This window comes from Pseudoliparis swirei, chromosome 5 (genome assembly GCF_029220125.1).
Source record: "Pseudoliparis swirei isolate HS2019 ecotype Mariana Trench chromosome 5, NWPU_hadal_v1, whole genome shotgun sequence".
Classification (NCBI taxonomy): domain Eukaryota; kingdom Metazoa; phylum Chordata; class Actinopteri; order Perciformes; family Liparidae; genus Pseudoliparis; species Pseudoliparis swirei.
This window is the reverse complement of record NC_079392.1, coordinates 7,377,658-7,398,244: the sequence shown is the minus strand read 5'-3', so window position 1 is coordinate 7,398,244 and position 20,587 is coordinate 7,377,658. Positions and strand designations below refer to the sequence as shown.

The following is a 20,587-nucleotide window of genomic DNA, read 5'->3' as shown; positions in this document are numbered from 1 at the left end:
CATTTTATTGTTATGTTGAACTATATGAGAGTGTTAGAATGTGTGGACCAATAATTCAGGAGACTGGAGCCTTCAAATGTGAAATTTGTTGGACACCCACCCCACCTTTAAGGCACAAATATGAAACATAAACACTGCAGTATGATTCCCTGATTGTCAGAAAGCAATGAAAACAATCTTATCTGCAAGTGTCAGGCCCTGCTCTGTGTCTCCTCTGTCTCCTTGATTGTTTCATTCCCTACACCTGCCCTCAGCCACTCTCGTCTCGTTAGTGTCTAATGTCGTACACCTGTTTCCCCCCCTATATATTGTGCCAGTCTTTTTGTTGTCTTTTGTCTGTAGTCCTGTCTGTCGTGTTGGTAGTATGTATTCCTGACCTGCCTGCCTGCCCTGACCTATTCTCTGCCTGCATGCCCCTTTTTTTACTTTGTTACTTTTTATAAACCTTTTGCCTCAGTAAAGAGTGTTTTTTGTTGTCCGCACTGTGAGTTCAGTCCAGTTCCTCTGCGCATGAGCTCTTGCACCTCGCTACCTGTAATGCCACCTGTGACAGCTAGTCCAAAAGACTACTTTTGGTCTCAAATAATACAATATGGTGTTTGATTTCTGCACCTTATGCTACATATAAGTATAAGCTCTGCCAGCTCCTGGTTTACATTCAAATTCAGCCACTGCCCCACATCCAAAATGAGCAATAGTGAAAATGTATAGTAGCAACATTTATTTAGCTTTCAAAAAGCTTTCGTCCATGTTTTAATTGTTTAATCCACACTAGCATTAGAGGTGGTAATGTCTGCCTGTTGGACCATTGATGTGTCCATCATGTTGGTCCAGACTGAAATATCTCAACTGGATTTGTAATGGCTTTGATATTCCACATGAACAACCTTTTCATCTAGCGCCAGCACCAGTTCAAAGTGTGGATGGTTTATGACCAAATATCTGTAAAACTAACGGCATTCAGACGTACTGTGGGGTACGCTAATCTGAGTCAGTGAGCATGGCAGGTTTTATACCCGCTAAACATCAGCATGGATACATCGTCATTGTGAGCGTTGGCGTTTCGCTCAAAGTATTGTTGCGGCTAACTCTTGTTTGTCTGGTTTTACAGTAAGACTATACAAGTGTCTACATTTCTTATTTCTCTCAGACGGGGAGTTACACCTGTCCTGAAACATTCCAGTCACCTCCTGAGGAAAGCGCGTTGGCCCAAGAGGATGACAACGTGTCCATAGGTCATTTTAAAAGCCTCACACTATAACATATGGTGTGCCTGCTTTCTTGTATATCTACCAAAAAGAAATATTTCAATTTGTTGAATTTTGATTCTTCTACAGAATCACGCGTGGATGACCTAAATCGTGACATCCAGAGTCCGGAGCCAGAACTCCTTTATTACACAGGCGTTGGGGAGCAAGCGAACCTCCAGCACCAAGTGGAAAGACTAACGGAGGAATTCAACGTATTGTCATGGGGCGATAACGGAGCTCAGGACGGGTACGAAATTTCTAACAACACGCCTAATCCACGTCCGTCAGCGGCGTAGAGGCAATCCTCTTACTGCTCGTGTGATATCCATTGCTAATTGGCCATTTTGTCACCGTCTTCTCCCTGTTGCTTGTCTAGGCCACACGCCAATTCTCCGATGCCGGTACCGCTTGTTTATGCTCCCCCTGCGTCCACAGGGACTGAGAGCCAAGCCTTTGGTTATCATAACAGAGATAGTGCTGAAGTCATAGATGCCTCGCCACATTGTCCTCCAGCAGCGGAGGGTGAGACTCTAATGCGAGATCATTCCTTTCTTTATTCAGGTATGTATGGGGAGTCGGCTTGTGTGTTTGATGTTTTGGGGGATTTCTTCTGCAGGGGCTGGGTCATCCTACGGAGCAGGCCCGGTGAGTATACTCTGGAGTGTTCTTACAGATAAGACACAAAGATGGCACCCGCCTGGTTTGATGTTGCATACGTGATCGTTTCCTGGATTGGATTGATCCTGGATTGTGTTTTTCAAGATTTTAAACCCTTTTTAAATGTGCATATCGTTAAATGTCTTCAAAAAGGTTACCTGAGTGAGTGTCTGTATTTCCTCTGAAGATGGGGCTTCAAATGCTTGAGGTCAACGTCAGTCGGCAGGGGCAATTCCAGCAGAGCGTCGGGCAAGGTTTAGGGGGCTACGAGCAGACCGGCGAACCTCCTAAACAGGTGGGTCACCAGCTCAGACCGCAGGTGTCAGTGTGCCTTGTGTCGGACGCGGGTCTCATTCTCTCCGTGCCGAATGCAGAGCACCAAAGCCGGCTGGTTTAGCGGTTGGTTCAAGTCGAAGCCCAAAGATGTTCACGAGGACAGTTCAGAGCAGAGAAGCCCGGCTCAGATGGTAAGAGTCGAATAATTCGACAGTATTCAGCTTAGTTTCAATGTGGCGGTCTAAAATGTATATCTTTGTCTGTTTTCTCAGGAGCTACCACCGACCACCGGCTTCTGCCCCCCTCCCCCGCCCGCAATGTTTTCATCTCAGCCTTCCTCGGCTGGCATCAACCCCTTTTCAAGGAAAGCAGGTGAATTATGAATTTATTTCTGTTCATCGCCAGTGTTGAATTCTTCTCTTTTCCTTTTCTTTCTCCTGTCCTGTGATTAAGTTATTAATATATTTCCAACTTCCACATTCTTCAAATGCTAATGCGGGATTTCTGAAGCCACGGACTCGATGAGCTGTGTTCCTGCTGAGCCATTAAACACAGTCATGATATGCGTGACATTTTATCTACGTTAAGCGATGCAAATGTGATAGTGTTCTATAAATAGCCGCGTCCCCTTCCTCCTAGGACAGCAGCTGGGGTAGACGCCCTGTCCAGACCTCCATGCTGTGTCACAGGTAAATTAAGTTACTGCAAGATAAATATATCTGCACCGAGTTAAAGGACTCACGTAGTTACTCTGAAACCTTTGTGTTTGTAGGGTGTGGGCGATATCAGAACACCTGTCAACCAGTGTCTCTATCTCTAATTTCCCCTTGGGGATTAATAAAGTATATATCTATCTATCTATCTATCTAATGAGAGCTTCATCTGCACATGGATGAACACCAATAATATCTACTATATCCCCCCCACCCCCCACACACACTTCTTTCTTTTTAAGGATGTCCTTACAAACCCCCACCGTGCTCACCGTCATGTTGCATATTCGATCCAGAAATACTCTGGGGGGACTGGCATTAGTAACTCATATTGCATCGAGCACATGTGCTCTCCAAAAAGCTGACAGCGGGGAAATTGCCAGCAGACGCACTCCATATTTCGGGGAAGGGATATTTTAATTGACCCCAATAACCATTTATGCACAAGAGCTTTGACCAGGGTGGAACGATGCCAGCAACTGCATAATGTAAGTTATATTTAGAAGTGTAAATCCCATTCTTATGATCCACGCTACTTAAAACACAATTGGTTATAACAATGAACAAAAATAACATTCAAACACAAATGAGGTGCGAACTATAAAGATTAATCCGATGTCGCGGTCGCTCATTAGCCTCGGGGAAGCCATCCAAGCGGAGTGATCCTGAAACCGCGAGTCTGAAGTTTCATCCTGGGATCTGGCAGGAAAACAAACTGTGTCCCAATTTGACGAAGGACACGTCATCGGAATCAGTCTTTAATTAACACTTGTTCTCGAGAGGAAGATCATGTCAGGTCTTTGTGACGGGGTGAGGCTCAGGCGCAGAGAGACAGGCTGGACGCAATATAAATAACAAAAAAGCACTCTTAATGAGGCAAAACAGTTTACAAAAAAACAAGGTCCAAAAGGGGCAGGCAGAGGATCGTCGGTCAGGGAAGGCAGGCAGGATCAGATACGACAGACGGGACAAAGGGAAAAAGACACGGAACTAGAGACGACAATCCGACAGCAGACAAGGGAAAGACTGACACAATATATAGGGGGGAAACACAGGTGTACAACATCAGACAGTAACGAGACAAGAGTGGCTGAGGGCAGGTGCAGGGAATTAAACAATTAAGACAGAGAAGACACAGAGGAGACATAGGAGACACGGAACACAGGAGAAACAGAACAGAGTGTTACAGATCAAGTAAACCTCAGGGCAACGTGGACATGAGGTGAACCTCAACTCTTTTCAAATGTCATTTCTGTTCTCTCCATCTGATTATTAACCTTCTGTAAAGGGAATTGTATTGTATATCAGTTATTGATGCTGCCAAGATGGATGACAATGCGCGGATTGGAGAAGACACGTTAAAGACAAACACCCCCAACACATACAGCCAGTATTCACTTATTGGATGAAACTGTTTATGCGCTGATAATTGCAATGCTTTCATTTGAGAACAAGCTTTATTGATCGCCCTATCAAATAAATGTATATGTTATGACGTAGTTAATGTAGGCTCCTTTAAATGTATATAAAACACACTAATATATGCTATTATTACCGCCACTTTTTTCACATGTCTTTGTGCTCTATGTATTACAGTATTTGTCAATGCTGTTTGCTGCTTGTTTTTACCTCTGTACCAGCACATGCAATGGATTTATTGCTAGTTCAGTGGAGCAATTTTGCCTGCCATGTTGAAGAAAAACATCTTGCCAAGAAAATATCTTGGATTCCAATGTCGAACAAAGTCACAAAACAGCAGGTGGGGCCGGCCTCCTTTTACGATTAGTCGGCAGCACCTGCCAAATAATGTGTCAGGGCATAAACACATTTAGGATGGGTTGCCTTTTTTTAAGAGACCGTTTAAAGTTGCGTCCAAAGAAATCCTTCTTGACTGGAGGGATTCTGACTCGAGTTACAGGCCTATTCCAAAAAGAGTCATTCCCGCAATGTCTGTTTGATCTGTCCCGTTGCATGAATGTGACGCGTGGTCACTTTAAAAGACACACAGAGCAAACATTATTGTCGGTACGAACAAATAAAATCTGAAGACATTATTTTTGCAATGACCATAACAAAACGTTTATTTCGGTGTATCTTCAGACATAATTTAATATCAGGTGTGCAATGTGGTTTCCAGAGCTCCTACGTGCTCCCGTTGGAAGGACTCTTGGACGGATTAAGGGACCAAACATGTTGTGCATGGAAATATGACCAAAAAAAATTATCAAAATGTATACTTGACATTTAAAAGGTTCACCCGCATGGAACTAGCCGGACTCCCAAAACAAAATAACATACACAAAGCACCGTGAGGATAATTCAAGAAAGCAACATTGGACTGATTGGCTAACGTCCCTGAACCACCAAAGCTCATTAACTTGGCCACAGCAATGGGCCTCTGGAGGTATGACTGGCTCACGGCCATATTATGGCACTTATGTTGCAGCTACTGCTGCTTGTGAGGCCAAGAAATTCGCTACAACAAAAAGCAGCCTCCACTTGGGAATACGTCATTATTGACGAATCTGTCGTTTACATGTGCATGATGGGTACCGATCTGTTGAGAACAATAAGCTGGTGCTAAATTCGGGCATATAAATTTCCGCGTAGCCGTGAAAATCGGCACGAGGAAGTGACGGATTCCTTCAGAAGTCAGTTCGCAGAACCCACCGGAACCAGATTCCGAGTGACCCAGGCGTGCTGTCCCGGTGCAGGAAGCCGTTCATCCGAATAAACTGCCTGCATTTCCCGTCACGCACAGAGGCAACGTTGTGAGATTTAGTATTAACTCATTATTTAAAAGCCTTAACATTTCCGTCTTCACTTGGCCTTGTGACCGCTTTCCCTGACCACGGTTGAGCTGTCGGCTCCAGTGTCGATGCCGGTGGCAATGTGTTTTTGTCCCAGAGCGCTCCCATGGAAACCCAGCACCTCAGGGACAGCGGAGCGGGTTCACGGGAATCCTACATATGTACATCAACAGAAATAAACTGGTACCCCATGACTTTGAACGGATCCAATGTGGATGAGTACAACCCGTCTTCAATTGGATTCAGACATGTGCGTCCCTGCGTGGTTCAGCACATGCTCTGCGAGCTTTGCGGCGCACTGGAAGGACTTGTCGCACTGCACGCAGACAAAAATCCTCCCGGCGCACGTCTGCTCCTGGTGAAGCTTCAGCGTGGCGAGGTGGCAAAAGTTCTTGCTGCATCCCGGGCATCCGTGGGGTTTCTCTTTGCTGTGGACGTACTGGTGACGCACGAGGCGGGAGGCCATGGCGAACGCCACGCCGCACTCGGCGCACTTGTGGGGCCGCGCTCCGCTGTGGATGGCCTCGTGCTCCGCCAGGTTGGACGACTTGGTGAAACACTTGGAGCACACCGGGCAGACGTGCGGCCGAACGCCGGCGTGGCTCTTCTGGTGCTCGGCCATGCGGCTGGCCAGAGCGAAGGCTTTGCCGCAGTCGGGGCAGGAGAAGGGCCTCTCCCCCAGGTGCTTCCGCTCGTGGCGCTTCAGGGAGAGGGGCTTGTCGAAAGTCTTGTCGCAGTGCGCGCACGGGAAGGGCTTGTCGTTGGTGTGCATGTTCCGCTCGTGCTTCCGCAGGTCGGAGGAGCGAATGAAATCCTTGCCGCAGGTGTCGCACACGTAGGGCTTTTCGCCGGTGTGTGTGCGGATGTGCTTGCGGTAGTCGGAGGACCAGATGTAGGTCTTGACGCAGAAGGGGCAGTGATACGGCCTCTCGCCCGTGTGGAGACGCTTGTGCTGCTGCAGCGTGCCCTGGTGGGAGTACGCCTTGCCGCAAATGTCGCACGCGTGCGGCTTGAGGCCCGTGTGCGTTTGCAGGTGACTCTGCAGGTTGCAGAGCTTCTTGAAGGCCCAGCTGCAGTGGGTGCACTTGAAGGGACGGTGCTCTTTGTCGACGACGTTGCGTTTCTTCATTGCGACCAAAAGTCTGGGGATCTTGTCATCGCCGCATTTTGTAAGTAGTTTCTTCACGGAAGGACTGTGCACGTCCTTCTTTTTGGTTTGATTCCCGTCTCCGCCCGGAGAATATTCCTCGACATTGAGCTCTTGGAGCTTGGATGCCCTCTGTGTGGCCGATGCATTACTTTGTATCTTACGGCTCCTGAGGCAGTTGCTTTCCTTTTTTTGCGCAGCGTCCAGGAGCTCTTCATTAGATCCACACACGCCAGTGTTCTGGGTACGTTTGGTGCATTGCAACAGTCCCCGGCTGCTGTCGTCCGGATCGTCTCTGAATCCTATTAATTCTGCCGGCGAAAGTTCAGCAAACTTCTCCACGAGAGACCAGTTCGGTGTCTGAGGATTCAGATAAAGGATCCCGGCGTCACAGCTCTCTGAAAGTGAGTTCACGCCACAAGTGCCGCCACATGCAGGGTCGGGCTTCGCGTGTCGAGGGTCCGTTTCAACAACCGGCCTGTCGGACGTCCGTGGGGAGATTTCATCAGCCATTGGTCACTTGAAATCATCTGCATGAAATCATCAACATGAGTTGGGGAGTTGCAGACAATGAGCCTCCTTAAAAAGACCTTAAAAATAAAATCCACAGAGCATGTTGTTACCATCCTCATTTAATGCCTACACTCAAAAAAACGATTCAAGCCCTTCTTAGAGGTGACACATTTAAATATTGTTTGATACATTTAAATAAATCAATTACAAAACGAAGATATTTATCTTGAATGGGTGTAACACAAAATGTATGAATACTTTCATTTATTAGATGTATTTAGGTTACACTCACAAAAACGATTCAAGCCCTTCTTCGAGGTGACACATTTAAATATTGTTTGATACATTTAAATAAATCAATTACAAAAATAGATATTTATATTTAATGGGTGTAACACAAAATGTATGAATACTTTCATTTATTAGATTTATTTAGGTTAGATGGTGCGCATATCAATTCAAAATAAATGTGTTTCATTGAGGACTACCCTTTGCGCATGCGCCAGCTGAAAATCAGTTGTTTACATGAGGTGAACACATTTTCAGGGCTGTAAGGTCGTGTAGTGGCTAGCACTGTCGCCTCAAAGCCAGAGGGCTGTGGGTTCAATTCCCAGTCTGGGCTTTCCTTCTGTTTGGAGTTTGCATATTTTGTTAGTTAGTTAGTTTATATTTTGAGTTGGACAAACACAATTTAATTTAATGAATATAGTTATTTTATTTGAGATGTATTTGATACAAATGAGTTGGACTAACTTAATTAAATTTTATTGCACTGATGTGCTAAATTTGAGTTGGAGTTGCATATAATTATTGGATGGAAAACCTGCCAACAATTTAATTGAGTTCATCCAATGAGTCATTTCTTTGAGTGTATAGTCTGAGTGGGTCTTCTTCATAACTTCCATTCCTCAAATAAACGATCATATCAAAGCTTCCACGCAGATTTATTTTCTTCATAGTGCAACTATTTCCACACAGGCCATGCTATAAGTATATACTTACTTTGTGGCTGCATCCACCATGACCTTGGGTATATCTTTCACATGGCCTTGCATCTTGCAGTCATGGCACATGAATTCCCAAATGTCCAACATATGTTCCTCAAAAGATTTTTCTTTATATTACCATTAAAAAAGAGAGAGACAATTAAAAAAAGAAGGCTGGCTCGTGAATGTTAATATCAAACTATTTCCCAGAGCTCCTTCCTCTGCGGTCTCTTTCCGAGCAGGTCCAGGAGATGCCGCAGAGATATCCTAGCCCACATGGGAGATGTGCGCACGGTGGTGGTGTTAACGGGCGGAGTCTTGGCAGCAGCCGTGCGCGGGACTTGGTCAGCATCTATCCTGCTCGTCAGCAGCAGCAATGACATCTCCTCCCTGGCTCAGCTTACCTCTCACTGACAGCTTAGCGCCTGTTTGCTTATAGCCTGTTGAGAAGGTCTCAAGCAGACTAGAACTTCAAGATCCCCGTGTCACAGAACGGTAACCTGTTGCTGCTTGTATTAGGACGTGTTAGATCACTTTTAGGTTACTTAAATATTACCGTTTAGTTTGTTTCATTCCTAAATTCAACGTGTTAAACCTACGTTTATATAAGCCGACGTTTAATAAATGTAAAACTCAAATAGGCCTACGTCAACTTGTGTCCTTCCGCCGAACCGCTGTGGCAGCGCATTGATATTTTAATGACTGTATTAAGTTACATGTCTCGCGTGCGTTAATGGATTTAGCCAATTAAAAGAAATGGAAGAAGTGGCATCATATACACTACCGGTCAAAAGTTTTAGAACACCTCAATTTCTCCAGTTTTCATTAAAATGTACACCGTTTAATTTATCAATGTACTCTGAAATTAAAGCATATAGGACAAATAAACATTTGGAGATTGTTTAACAAAATGTAATCAACATTTATATGTGTCAAAGTAGCCACCTTTTGTCATTCTTTCTCCAATGGAAATCTAATATTGTTCATAAAGTTCTTCCCAACACTGTTGCAGAACACCTGCAAGTTGTTACCCCATTACTTTTCCCCTGAAAAATGCCTTTTTGTATAACTCAGAACTTATTTAAAACTGTTTTTGTCTGGCAGTTTACCATTTCAGGTTCGTGGATTTGAACTGCTTACATTTCAATAAAAACTGCAAAAATGTGTGTGTTTTTAACCGGTAATGAATGTAACCTGCATTACATTGCAACACATTGCTACTTATGTGTTTTACGGAGTCATTTGCATCGACACGGCCAACTTTAAATTATACATCTCAACGTGAAGCCGCTTCAGACCTCAACTGTCTGTGGTTTCGCTCCTATTGCACATGTGCAGTTACTCGCAGTGGCCTCAGCGGGTCGCTGTTCACTCGCTAATGTTATCAACCCACGAGCCACGGACTGTGGAAAATCACCGGCTCTATTCCTAATAAAAACAAATCCGAAGAAATCTCATTTTAGAACATCCTTGATCTCATTGTGGGCTTCGTTACGCAGGACAGCATGTTCTCACGTGTTTGAAAAAGAGAGTAACACTATTTGTGTGGAGCAGGAAATGTGTTCTCTCTTCGTGGGAACAGAGAGTCTTTGTTTTTTGCATTAACCTATTTTTTTTTTTTTTTTTTAAAGAAGGTTAGTATGTGTCCTGTTGAAAGATGAAGGTAGAAAGGCTTTGAATTGGTGCTATAGTTTACTCTTCAAACTGATAAATAAGTTGCAATTGCAGTTTTTTAAATTTAGTATCCCTTCCCTATTGAAGATTTGGGAACCATGCAAAATCATGTTGCATTCAGCGAGAAGGATGTAGTTACTCAGCATGCACTTATCAATATTAAGTACTACTATTTTTAAGATACGGCCAATTCGGCCATGTATCATCATTTCTATGAAACCTTGGTTTCCTCATAGTATTCCTCGTTATAATTATTTCCTCAATTTCTCAGTTCATCGCCAGTTCGACCAAATCCTTTTGCTTCTTGTCTTTCGGATAGACAGTGTCCTCTATACACTGTGGAGACCGATGGGGCTTGAGCAGCTTGCATGTGTTATAAGTTATTGAGCCGACTCTTGTCGTGATTAAATGGACGGTGCTGGCTCTGAGCGTGTTTTCCCAGGAGAGTAGACTGAAATTGGACCCTTATCAAATAACCTTCACAAAGCTCCGATGCACCTTCTTCGTCGACACTCATCAAGTTGTAATCTCCGCGGACTTCCTTCTGCGTCGTTTCCCACACAACAACCCCACACACCTACCGCTAAATTCACTGAACTTTCAGAAATGTAAAACAATGCCATCTCTTTTAGTTTATGGCTGTATTCAGGTATATGCCCTGCGAATATACAATGAATATTATCATCAACAGAAAAGACAAAAAACAAAGTTGTGGGTTTGTGAACATGAAAATAAGCTGTAGAATACAGTAAAAACCAAAATAATTGTTGGCCAACACTATGACCGGCAATTTCTTTCTTTTCTTTGTATCTGTGACATAACTGTTCTATTGCATGTGCACTATGCAGTGTGCAAGGAGTTTACTCTCTACTTGAAGTCAAGAATGATTAAAAGCAACAATGTGAGTTGTTTCCAAAGGAGTACATACAATTCCTGTTTGTAGCCTACTTTTCTTTTTCTTTTTTACAAATAAGTAAAATAAAGTCATTCAGTCTTCAGGGAGTTGAAATGTTGAAATGACTCCTGCGTCTTTGTGTTCATCAACTGGAAGCTGTGACAACAAAGCTGCGGTGGATGTTACGCAAGTGTCTTCTTGATAGTGACGCAGTCGATGAAACCGGATGCTGAAGCTGTACTAACAAACAGTATAAGGAGCATCACCCAGGAACTCCCTGCTAGGATTATAAAGGTTGTGGTTTGTTGTTTACTGGGTGTTTATGTTTCTTCTCTCCCGCCAGGAGAGCACTTTACCCTCATGATCGGGTAGAAGACATAAAGGAGAGAACCAATACACGCCTGCTTATGCTAAAGTCTGAGCTTCAAATAAATGCTGTAGGAGGTCCACAATAGTTCAAATGTGTTTTGCTTGAACATGGGTGAATATTTTTATGAAATTCACATAACTCCCTGGCACACTGCACAGACAAAAAGTGCGTTGTCATTCTGGCAGAGGAGAGTTCTTTGATTTCCCGTTGGAGCCGGGTAGATGGCCTTAATTGAGAGCATATTTTGGAATTTTCCACAGAACCCACCTTCTCCAGCTCTGGAACTGGTTGGATTTGCTTTGCTGAGCATCAAGTTGCACAAGTCGTACCCTTTACATGACCCACCTCTCTTTATGCAGACCTGGTGTAGTTACACTATCCAGTACATTATTTCCATGTAGATTTGGCTTTTTGGGTATTTTTATTTTGAGGCTGTGACAGGTTTCTAGCCGTCACTAGTAGGTTCTCCCTATAAGCCCCACGGAATGAGCAGTCGGAGTGATATTTGGTAATATCTTTTATTATTCCACACCGCAGACAGTCAGTTATGATTGATGATGGTAAAATCTTGCTGCTTTAGTAGTCTATGCTATCTTCTTTTGGGATCATAGTCCGACTAAGGTGTTTACATGAAACGGATAATTCGATTTCAGTCCGACTAAGCCAATAATTCGATTGCATGTAAACGCACTGATTGTCTCTGCTCGGCACTTCACTCCCGTCTTCAGTCCATCCAGCTCCTTGAAAGACAAAGCCTCGCAGATACACAAAACACAGATTGTCATCAGCTGGACTGATTATACCCATCAGACCAGCTGATGACAATCAGACACCGTTCCCTGAACCACCCCCCCCGCTCCACCCACTCTGCAGCCAAGCCTAAACACACCCCGCTGCCACAGAGGCTTTGAAACATAATTTTTAAGAGTACATATTTGAGTTGTTTTGTATTATTGCACATATTAGATTAGCTTGTGAAATGATTTCTTTTCTGTCTTTAAAGCAACACATTTGTGCCTCAAACAGTCTCAAAGAGGGGAATCGACCTACCGGTGGCGTTACAGCTCATGAACTGCCATGTTATATATCGTTTGTTTAATCAGAATAACCGCAATTTATAATTTAGATTTGGTAAGGAGCCAGATTCAGGGGAAACCCCCCTGCTTCCAGTCTGTATGCTAAATCCTGTGTGTAGCTTGAAGTGGTCACTCATGATGCATTCTACTGATGTTCTTAGCACTGCCCACTTGGGATTGTATCACCCAAAGGTCATTTTAATGTAAACGGGGCCATTTCTTATTTATTTTTGTTTCATTTTCACCAGGTGTGTTTTATTCTCATAGTTCAACTATCTTTTGGAACGTGCAAAACAAAGTCTTCAGTGGATCTCAGGCTTTAGGGCTAAAAGGTTTCTCCTTTGTCCATTTGTCCCAGGCTAGTTTTCTCCTGGGACAGCAGTGTCTGACGAGGCTCAATGCATAGAGCATGACACAAACATTAACATCGTTTTGGATCAAGAAAATCCATCACACATTATAGGCTATGTTGTTGTTTCGTTTTCCTAGATCTGAAAATGTACGTGTTTTAATGTGAGTCGACTCACGTCAGGCCCATGGCTGTGTCTATTCTTTTCTGCTCACCCTGTGTTTACTGGTGTGACCTTTGTGAAATCCCATTATCTTCGTAGCTGGAGGATGGGGGTGTTGTTGCCTTCACGGTTCCTGAAGGCCGGGGCAGTGGGGGAGGAGAACAAACAACCAGCGCACTGGTGAAAGAAGCAGTCCAGAATGACAGTCCAAATAGATCAAATGTGAAAAGAACTCGCTTGGGGTAACTTTTGCTTCAAACAATCAATTGTACACATTAGCATTGATTAAATGAAGAACACAAGTTATACCAGGAGTTTACGGCTGATTATTGGGTCCTGCAGTGCAAAGACTTGTTACCTTCGCATTGAAAATGCAGAAGGTTATGTTTTGATCGCCATGTATTTATTTATTTATTTATTTGTATGCGTGTTATTCGCATAACTAAAAAAGTATTAAACCGAATCGCATGTAATTTGGTGGGATGATTGGTTATTATCCGGGGACCATTTGATTAGATTTTGGGATCGATCAGGTTAAAGGTCAAGGTCAAGGTCATGAAAAGGTCAACATCTTCTTTTTACGCGCGGTCAATTTTGATCCAATTGGCATGCAACTAATGCCAACATGTTCATAATTCAATGCCCAATCTTGTGATATGCGAAGGTATGCGCTCTACTGAGTGCCCGTTCTAGTTTGTTATGATACAGTTACAACCAAAGGCTCCTTAAAACCAGGCAGTAAGATAACAAAATGCACTTGAGTAGCAGACACATGCACACAGGGAAAAAAAGAAGAGAGAGAACACTTTGTCCCAACTGTGTGCTGGCAACCCGACCGACAACAGAGAGTTCAGGAAAACCAGGGGGGGGGGTTTCAGAAGTCTTTCGTCTTTTCAGCCCATTATAGAGGCTAGAGCTTTGATCCGTGTTTATGACTCTTTCGTGAAATTCTTTTGCCTGCAACAATTTTTTAGAGAAGCTGTATATGCTGTCCCAGGATGCGGCTTAGTGGTAGAGCAGAATCGTCCTTCAATCAGAGGATCGACTATACAGACCATTTACCATGAAGCAAACACATATGATCACACTGATATGGACAGCTTACTATTAAAACGCGTTGGCACGTGGGGGACACATCTAAAACTCTTAGTCGGTTTGTATTTGTCAGCAATAAGTGTTCCAAAAAGTTTCCGAACCAATATTTTTGGATAGATTGTCCATTTGTCATACACTTTGTACAAAAGTAACCACAGACGTGTCGTGATTATAATCATGGAAGCGAGGGAGAACACTTTGCTCTGTCCAGAGGTAACACAATCCGCTGGAAACCTCTGAAGCTAACGAGCTAACACAAAGTCATGTAACCCCTCATTAAATGCCAAATTGAGAATTTCCTTGACACAATTTGTTTTTTATACAGATTTAAAAAATCAGATGTAACATGTTAATTCGACGTGCTGGCAGCAGGTATATTGTGTTACCTTTGGACAGAGCCAGGCAGCTGTTTCCCCTGTCGCTCGTCTTTATGCTAAGCTAATTCACTGTTGGCTGTAAAGCTTTATATTGAACAAAGGGAGAATCTCAAAATTAGCGTGTTTAACATTTTTTTATTAACTATGCCTTGAATTCCTTTAAGCTTTAACCAAGAGACAGTTAGCTTTGCATGAAGTCTGGAAACAGGGGGGCACTTGCTTTCAGTCGTCATGCTCCGCTCAGCTCGCTGTCTCTTGGCTGTGGCTTCATATTTATCCCACAGATATGACATGGTGGCATCAATCTTATCATCTCACGCGCGGTAAGAAAGCCAACATGCAAGTTCAACTTAGTTTTTCTGTACCTAGGCCTCAAGTGTGTGTCATGGAAATTGTAAGAAAAATCAGAGCTTATCTTTGCTTTAGGGTGCCTGCAGTGTCACATGCATTGGGCTCATTATTAGGCCCGTCACACACTCACATGTTTCTTATCAGCGGGTCAGCTGTGGTGCATGCGTCGGACAGCCATTATAGGTCACGTACACGAGCTCACAAGGAAGCTCCTTGTCCAAACATTATTGAGTTTTTAATGAAAAACTAAATCTAAATGTCACCCGAACTGAACATCGTGAGGTCTCATTTCGAGCTGTAACGATATTCAATGTGACGCAATCTGAGGACAGAGCTCTCTGATCACACGACCGTCGTGCGCTTTGACATGTCGATGACGTTCGCCGGTGGTCTGATCTGCGTCCGTGCTCCTCCACCCAGGGTTCTCCAACCTCTCGATCTCACTGTGCCGCTCTGCTTTCACAGCTGCTCAAGTTTCCGATCATCATGCAGGCCTGCGAGGCTGCAACAGTTTTTCGCCGCATTTCCCGAAAGCCACCTTCCACAGCGGGGGAGGGGGGGGAGGGGGGAGACAATGATAGCGGTGGGCCAGGGACCTCCAAAGCAGAGGACACTGCATACATGGGATGACATTAGAGCTAATCTAATGGTGCTTCATCTGCTGTTTGGACTCAAGAAACCGAATTAAGTCGGATTGAATTGCAGTTCAGATGCCTCTTTATTTACTACGAATGGTCTGTGTCGCGTGATGACAGTACACAATGGGGTCGGATAACACGGGAGAAATTGAGGTGGGGCTCCACTTTTAATGCAATGGGAACATTGATGCCCATTGTTGTGCAACAGTCAAATGTACACGTCAGAAAAGGCTTTCCCATAGAATGTCAACCTCAGTATGTGCTGATAGACTCAGTCAATAGTTTGTTTCTAGTAAAAGTGACTCCCCATCTTACTTTGGACTGAAAAAGACCGCGGAGCCGCTGACTGAATGTCCGATACGTCTCTTTCCAAGTTGCATTCGTCTGCAGTGACATTTTCGGAGCTGAACTTGTGGACAGGATTTCTGGAGGCCAATGCAATACGGTTTCGAACATGTTCGTTTGGCAATGAATTCCGAGCCGAATTTAATTTGGTGTGTTGTCAGACCGCTGCTAAATGCATTCCTGTGGGCAAACGGCATACTCTAACCATAATCTTACCCGAGTCTAGACGGATTTAGCTGAATGTGTTTCAGTGAAACCAAACTAGGGACACCAATTTTGTCCTATAATGAAGTGATTACTTAACTACAGTACTTGTTATGCCCCCTCAGAGTTTTTTCACCAGAATTATCATGGTATAGTATTTGAACAGATCAATGAGTACAACTAACGCTAAAGCCACCTAAGCTTAACACGTTTTCCTCTTGGGCACAACAAATTATTATACATAAAATCCATATTTATTAGTTAATAGCAGTTATTTGAACAACTTCTCAGCTTTATTTTCTGCCGAATACATCAGTGTTTTATTTTGAGGCATTGAGGACTCTTTTCTGAGAACAACAATACAGCCTCATAAATAACTAAAGCAGACCTGATATTGTCTGTAATTAATTACCAAACTCATGCAAGTTTGAAATCTTTGCAAATGGATTTTCATGGTAGGAAACCAGCAGCTGCCAGAAAAGGAGGAAAAATACCAAAAACAAAAGAGCATGGTGAAGTAATGATGAGAAGAAAAACTTTGGAATACATTAGTTGTAACACGCAGAAAGAAAGTTGTGGGGGAAACTTTCTGTGTTATTTATTGGAAAGAAATACACATTTTTTTCTTCTAGAACTGAGAGGGCACCGTACGACAGGAGTAGCACATGTGATGACAATGAATAGTGAACCATATTGATTTAACTGTCAAACTGTGTACTCAAATTGCTATATTATATTAGTTAGTAGCTAAATGTAAGAATAATGCAGTACATTGAACAACTAACTGTTGGAAAATGTTTTTTTATGTGTTTTCAGATCTTCGGAAGGACCTCCCCTCCTTTTATGTATTTTCTTGCACTACTTAAAGAACTAGTCTCGATGTGTTATCGACACTTTTTTTCAAAACATACCATAAAGACGCCTCGCTCATGTTTGCATACAAGCAAAGTTGGCAAAGTCTGCCTGCTCGCGTGCACGTTGTCAACGCCTTCGCAGTCAATGAGAATAGAATCGAAACTCTTTTGAAAGAGTTCAACGTCGTGTTGACTTTCTCTTGAAGGCAGCCGCTCGGTCCGTTTTGCATAAGTGGGAAGATGTGAATGTCGCCGTGCCCTAACCAACCACCATTTGTTAAACGTTACAGCACATGTTCCCTTAACGCCGGTCACATTTTAAAATCAGTGAGATTCAATTCAGCCGACGGTCTGCATGGGACCAACAGGCATGCCGGAATTTAATTGGAGTCAAAACAGGATACACGCAGGAGTTCAAAATCAGATGAAAACATTTATCTATTTGACAATGACACGTGGAAAAATATATATGAATTATTTAAACCATACAAATGTAGATTGGCGTACATATGACCTTATTCTATACACACCGTATATAACCACCATTATGACAGAGGCCAAGACATTCAAATGCCTCTGGGATCCTTTGAGTCAGAGTTACGAGATCTGTAGAAAAACCCTGCTGCCGTTTAAGAAGTTTTGAATTTGTCCACGTTAAACACAGTACAGTTATTCTTTACATGTCAGCCACGACAAAAGGTGTTGGCAGTGATAATGTGACAGACGTAAGACTGGCTTAACCCTCCTGTTGCCTTAGGGTCAATTTGACCCCATTCAATGTTTAACCCTCCTGTTACCTTTATATTTACTGACATATTTTACCCTCGGGGTCAATTTGACACCAGCAATTAAAACCTCCAGAAAATTATTAGAATTAATATTGCTTTTCCCAGTTTAAGTGTGAGGTACTTTATGTTTGTTTGTTGACTACCTAAATAGCCCTTTAAATATATAAAAAAGTTGATATTTCTTATATGTTTGACACAGTGAAAAACAGCCTGGGGTCAAATTGACCGCAAAGAACACCGACATTAAACATTGAATGGGGTCAAATTTACCCTAAGGTAACAGGAGGGTTAAAAGAATGCAGGGAAAGCTGGATTATTATTTCACCTGTCAAGTACAAAAATGTTAAAAATCAATCCATAAAGTCTGGAAAAAAAGACATGGCTAGATGCCGTACTGGTAATGACACGGGGTCTTAAGACTTCATTTGCTGTGATCTGTGGGCTCCTCTCCCTCTTCTTTGAGTAAACACGTGCGCACAATCGCCTCCGTGACGATGTACGGGTCGCAGTTGGCGGACGGACGGCGGTCCTCGAAGTAGCCCTTCTTGTCCTGCCCGACCAAGCGAGGAATGCGAATGCTGGCGCCCCGATTGGCCACGCCGGCCGAGAAGGCGTCGATGCTCGAGGTTTCGTGGTGACCGGTGAGGCGTCTGGCATTGTCGAGCCCACCTTTGGGGTCGTAGGCCCGGATGTGATACATGTGTCTCTTCGCCATCCTGTCGATGGACTCCTCAATGATTCTGTGAAGGAGAGGGGAATTAGGAGGACAGTAAAAAAAAAAAAAATTTAAAAAAAGGAATTCACAACCCTAAAAACAAACGGAAACTCGTCCTCACTTCAGTCCGCCGTCCTCTCGCATCTCCTTGGTGCTGAAGTTGGTGTGGCAGCCGGCGCCGTTCCAGTTCCCCGAGATTGGTTTGGGGTCAAAGGAGACCACCACGCCGAAATCCTCGCACACTCTGTGAAGGATGAAGCGAGCGACCCACAGATGGTCCCCCATGTTGATACCTTCACAGGTCCCGATCTGGAACTCCCACTGAAACACCACAGGGACTGCATTCATGACTGATCACGAATCCGTTTGACGCAACTTGACGACGAACGTTTATTTTGTGCGTGAAGTGAGACAACGGACACAAAGAAACAATACCTGAGCGGGCATGACTTCAGCATTGGTGCCACAGATGTCAACCTCAGCGTACAGACAGGCTCTGTAATGCGCCTCCACTATGTCTCGTCCGTACGCTTTATCGGCTCCCACTCCACAGTAATATGGCCCTAATCGGACAGAAATAAGGTTCATATTAACACTTTAAGATTGGATTGTATTTCAATAAACAACGTATGCCTGAAACTCACCTTGTGGACCCGGGAAGCCGTTGGAGGGCCAGCCGAAGGGATGTCCATCCGTGCCCAGGAGAGTGTACTCCTGCTCCATGCCGAACCACGGGCGATTATTCTCCACCATGCTCATGATCCGTTTACAGGTCTGGCGCAGGTTAGTCTCTGTTGGAACGACGGTCGCGATGTGAGCTGAAATTCACGCCGGTGACCCACGGTCAGGCTTGCTCGTGTCTGCTTTACCTGCGGGCTTGCGGTTGTACTTGAGCACCTCACAGAGCACCAGCTTGTTGGGGTCTTTTCTGAACGGGTCCCTGAACATGGCGGCGGGGATCAGGAACATGTCGCTGTTGGAGCCCTCTGACTGGTACGTGCTGGAGCCATCAAAGTTCCACTCGGGAAGATCTGACGCAGAAACAACAACAACAACAACGCTTGAAATCAATCATCTACTCCAAAGAAACCATCGTGTTTCATTCCATGCTGTCCATGTGGACGCGTGGATGCTATTGGAGGCCACATCTTACCCTCGATGGTCTTGGGTTCACAATCCAAAGTTCTGGTCTTGCAGCGCAGTCCCTCTCCGGAACCGTCGATCCAGATGTACATGGCCTGGACCTTGTCCCCCTGAGGGAGTTCCATGTAATGCTGCTTTACAGCTTTGCTCAGCTTCGAACTTGTTGAGGTGGCCATTGTCTTGACCCAAACCTGCAGAGAGAAGAGGACCGAGCGTGAGCGGAGACACTGCATCTCCATGCATGTGAGAAATGTGTGCAACCAGGGAGGAGGCCATGGCAAAAGCTCCCGAGGCTGACAAAGAAAAGGTTCAACTCAATGCTACTGACAAGGAAAAAAGGGGGAACACTAATTATACAACAGCCAGTGAGCCAGCCAAAGCCCCTTTAATTACATGTTGCCCTATGGAAGGCTATAACTACTAGTTGGAGACAACAGAATATCAATAGAAATCAACTTTGACACAAAATTACAAAACACAATGTTAGAGTGAAGTCAAAAACCAAACGTTGGCATAAGTGGAAACAAAGGGAAAGTTGCAGCAGCAGCAGCAGACACGAATACAACAATGTCTCCTTGTAGGAACAAATCCAGGCAGCAAGATGACCGAACGCCCTTACCTTAAGTGTTAAGTATAGACAAAAATCAAAAGACGACAAGAGCCTTGAGAAGCGTGGTCTGTGTGAATGTTTCTATTGTCTTTCATTCCTGCTTCTCCTCCGCTTCCACCTCTGATTTATACTGCTGCTGCGCTTCTCCGCCGCCTCTGATTGGCCGAGCGCGGCACGTGATCAGGTCCGAGATGCGGAGATGCGGGAGTTCCTGGATCACTGCGGCGAACAACTCCCCCCTCCTCCTCCCCGCAGCATCAGTGGAGATTTTAGGTCTCGCTGGCTTCTATCTTTAATCAACGTGTCGTAAAGCGTTAAAAGAGCTGATTTGATCAACGAGTCACGTGACACACAAAGAGACGCAGGTTTTTACTGGTAGGCCTACTGATAAACCGCAGACTGATCAACAAGTGGCGCACACTCAGGGGACACACACCGCAGTTATGTAAGCGAAAAGGTTCATCCTCAAAAGTTATAGATTCTCCAGCAGAGCACACTGTAGAGGGAAACTACTGTGAATGCTTCAAGATAATATTTTAAATATTAATGTAAGTCTCAGATAACAATATAAAAGGTGACATAACACAA

General features: G+C 44.1%; 3 protein-coding genes across 4 annotated transcripts in view; 1 reads left to right on the top strand and 2 right to left on the bottom strand.

The window, feature by feature from the left end:
* The window catches only part of sec16b (SEC16 homolog B, endoplasmic reticulum export factor), a 25,472-nt gene extending 8,693 nt beyond the window's left edge, over window positions 1-16,779 (top strand). Inside the window, exons 16-24 of one of the 2 annotated variants that reach the window (XM_056414073.1) lie at window positions 1,151-1,235; window positions 1,338-1,497; window positions 1,627-1,772; window positions 1,867-1,895; window positions 2,095-2,202; window positions 2,282-2,374; window positions 2,456-2,555; window positions 2,823-2,872; window positions 16,706-16,779. In XM_056414073.1, coding sequence (XP_056270048.1) covers window positions 1,151-1,235; window positions 1,338-1,497; window positions 1,627-1,772; window positions 1,867-1,895; window positions 2,095-2,202; window positions 2,282-2,374; window positions 2,456-2,555; window positions 2,823-2,839 — 738 coding nt within the window. In that variant the 3' untranslated portion in view covers window positions 2,840-2,872; window positions 16,706-16,779. Of the gene's footprint in view, window positions 1-1,150; window positions 1,236-1,337; window positions 1,498-1,626; window positions 1,773-1,866; window positions 1,896-2,094; window positions 2,203-2,281; window positions 2,375-2,455; window positions 2,556-2,822; window positions 2,873-2,955; window positions 4,507-16,705 lie in introns of those variants that run through there. The other variant, XM_056414072.1, reaches the window with a different exon arrangement.
* On the bottom strand, window positions 4,948-9,509 carry LOC130193553 (zinc finger protein 648-like). The gene is made up of 2 exons (XM_056414075.1): window positions 8,369-9,509; window positions 4,948-7,443 (listed from the first exon to the last, which is right to left on the bottom strand). Exon 2 carries the CDS (start codon window positions 7,364-7,366, stop codon window positions 5,939-5,941), a length of 1,428 nt encoding a protein of 475 aa, XP_056270050.1. The 5' UTR covers window positions 7,367-7,443; window positions 8,369-9,509; the 3' UTR covers window positions 4,948-5,938.
* On the bottom strand, window positions 16,473-20,587 carry glulb (glutamate-ammonia ligase (glutamine synthase) b). Its single transcript, XM_056414076.1, has 7 exons — window positions 20,009-20,587; window positions 19,400-19,580; window positions 19,116-19,277; window positions 18,891-19,037; window positions 18,682-18,809; window positions 18,368-18,567; window positions 16,473-18,271 (listed from the first exon to the last, which is right to left on the bottom strand). The coding sequence occupies exons 2-7, from the start codon at window positions 19,563-19,565 to the stop codon at window positions 17,953-17,955; spliced, it is 1,122 nt and encodes a 373-aa protein (XP_056270051.1). The 5' UTR covers window positions 19,566-19,580; window positions 20,009-20,587; the 3' UTR covers window positions 16,473-17,952.

Coding starts and splice junctions, on each gene's coding strand:
- LOC130193553 (XM_056414075.1), bottom strand. CDS start 7,366: ATGGCTGATGAAATCTCCCCACGGACGTCCGACAGGCCGGTTGTTGAA.
- glulb (XM_056414076.1), bottom strand. CDS start 19,565: ATGGCCACCTCAACAAGTTCGAAGCTGAGCAAAGCTGTAAAGCAGCAT. Junction 19,278..19,399: donor TGAACCCAAGACCATCGAGG/GTAAGATGTGGC, acceptor TTTCTGCGTCAG/ATCTTCCCGAGTGGAACTTT. Junction 18,568..18,681: donor CTGAAGTCATGCCCGCTCAG/GTATTGTTTCTT, acceptor GTGGTGTTTCAG/TGGGAGTTCCAGATCGGGAC.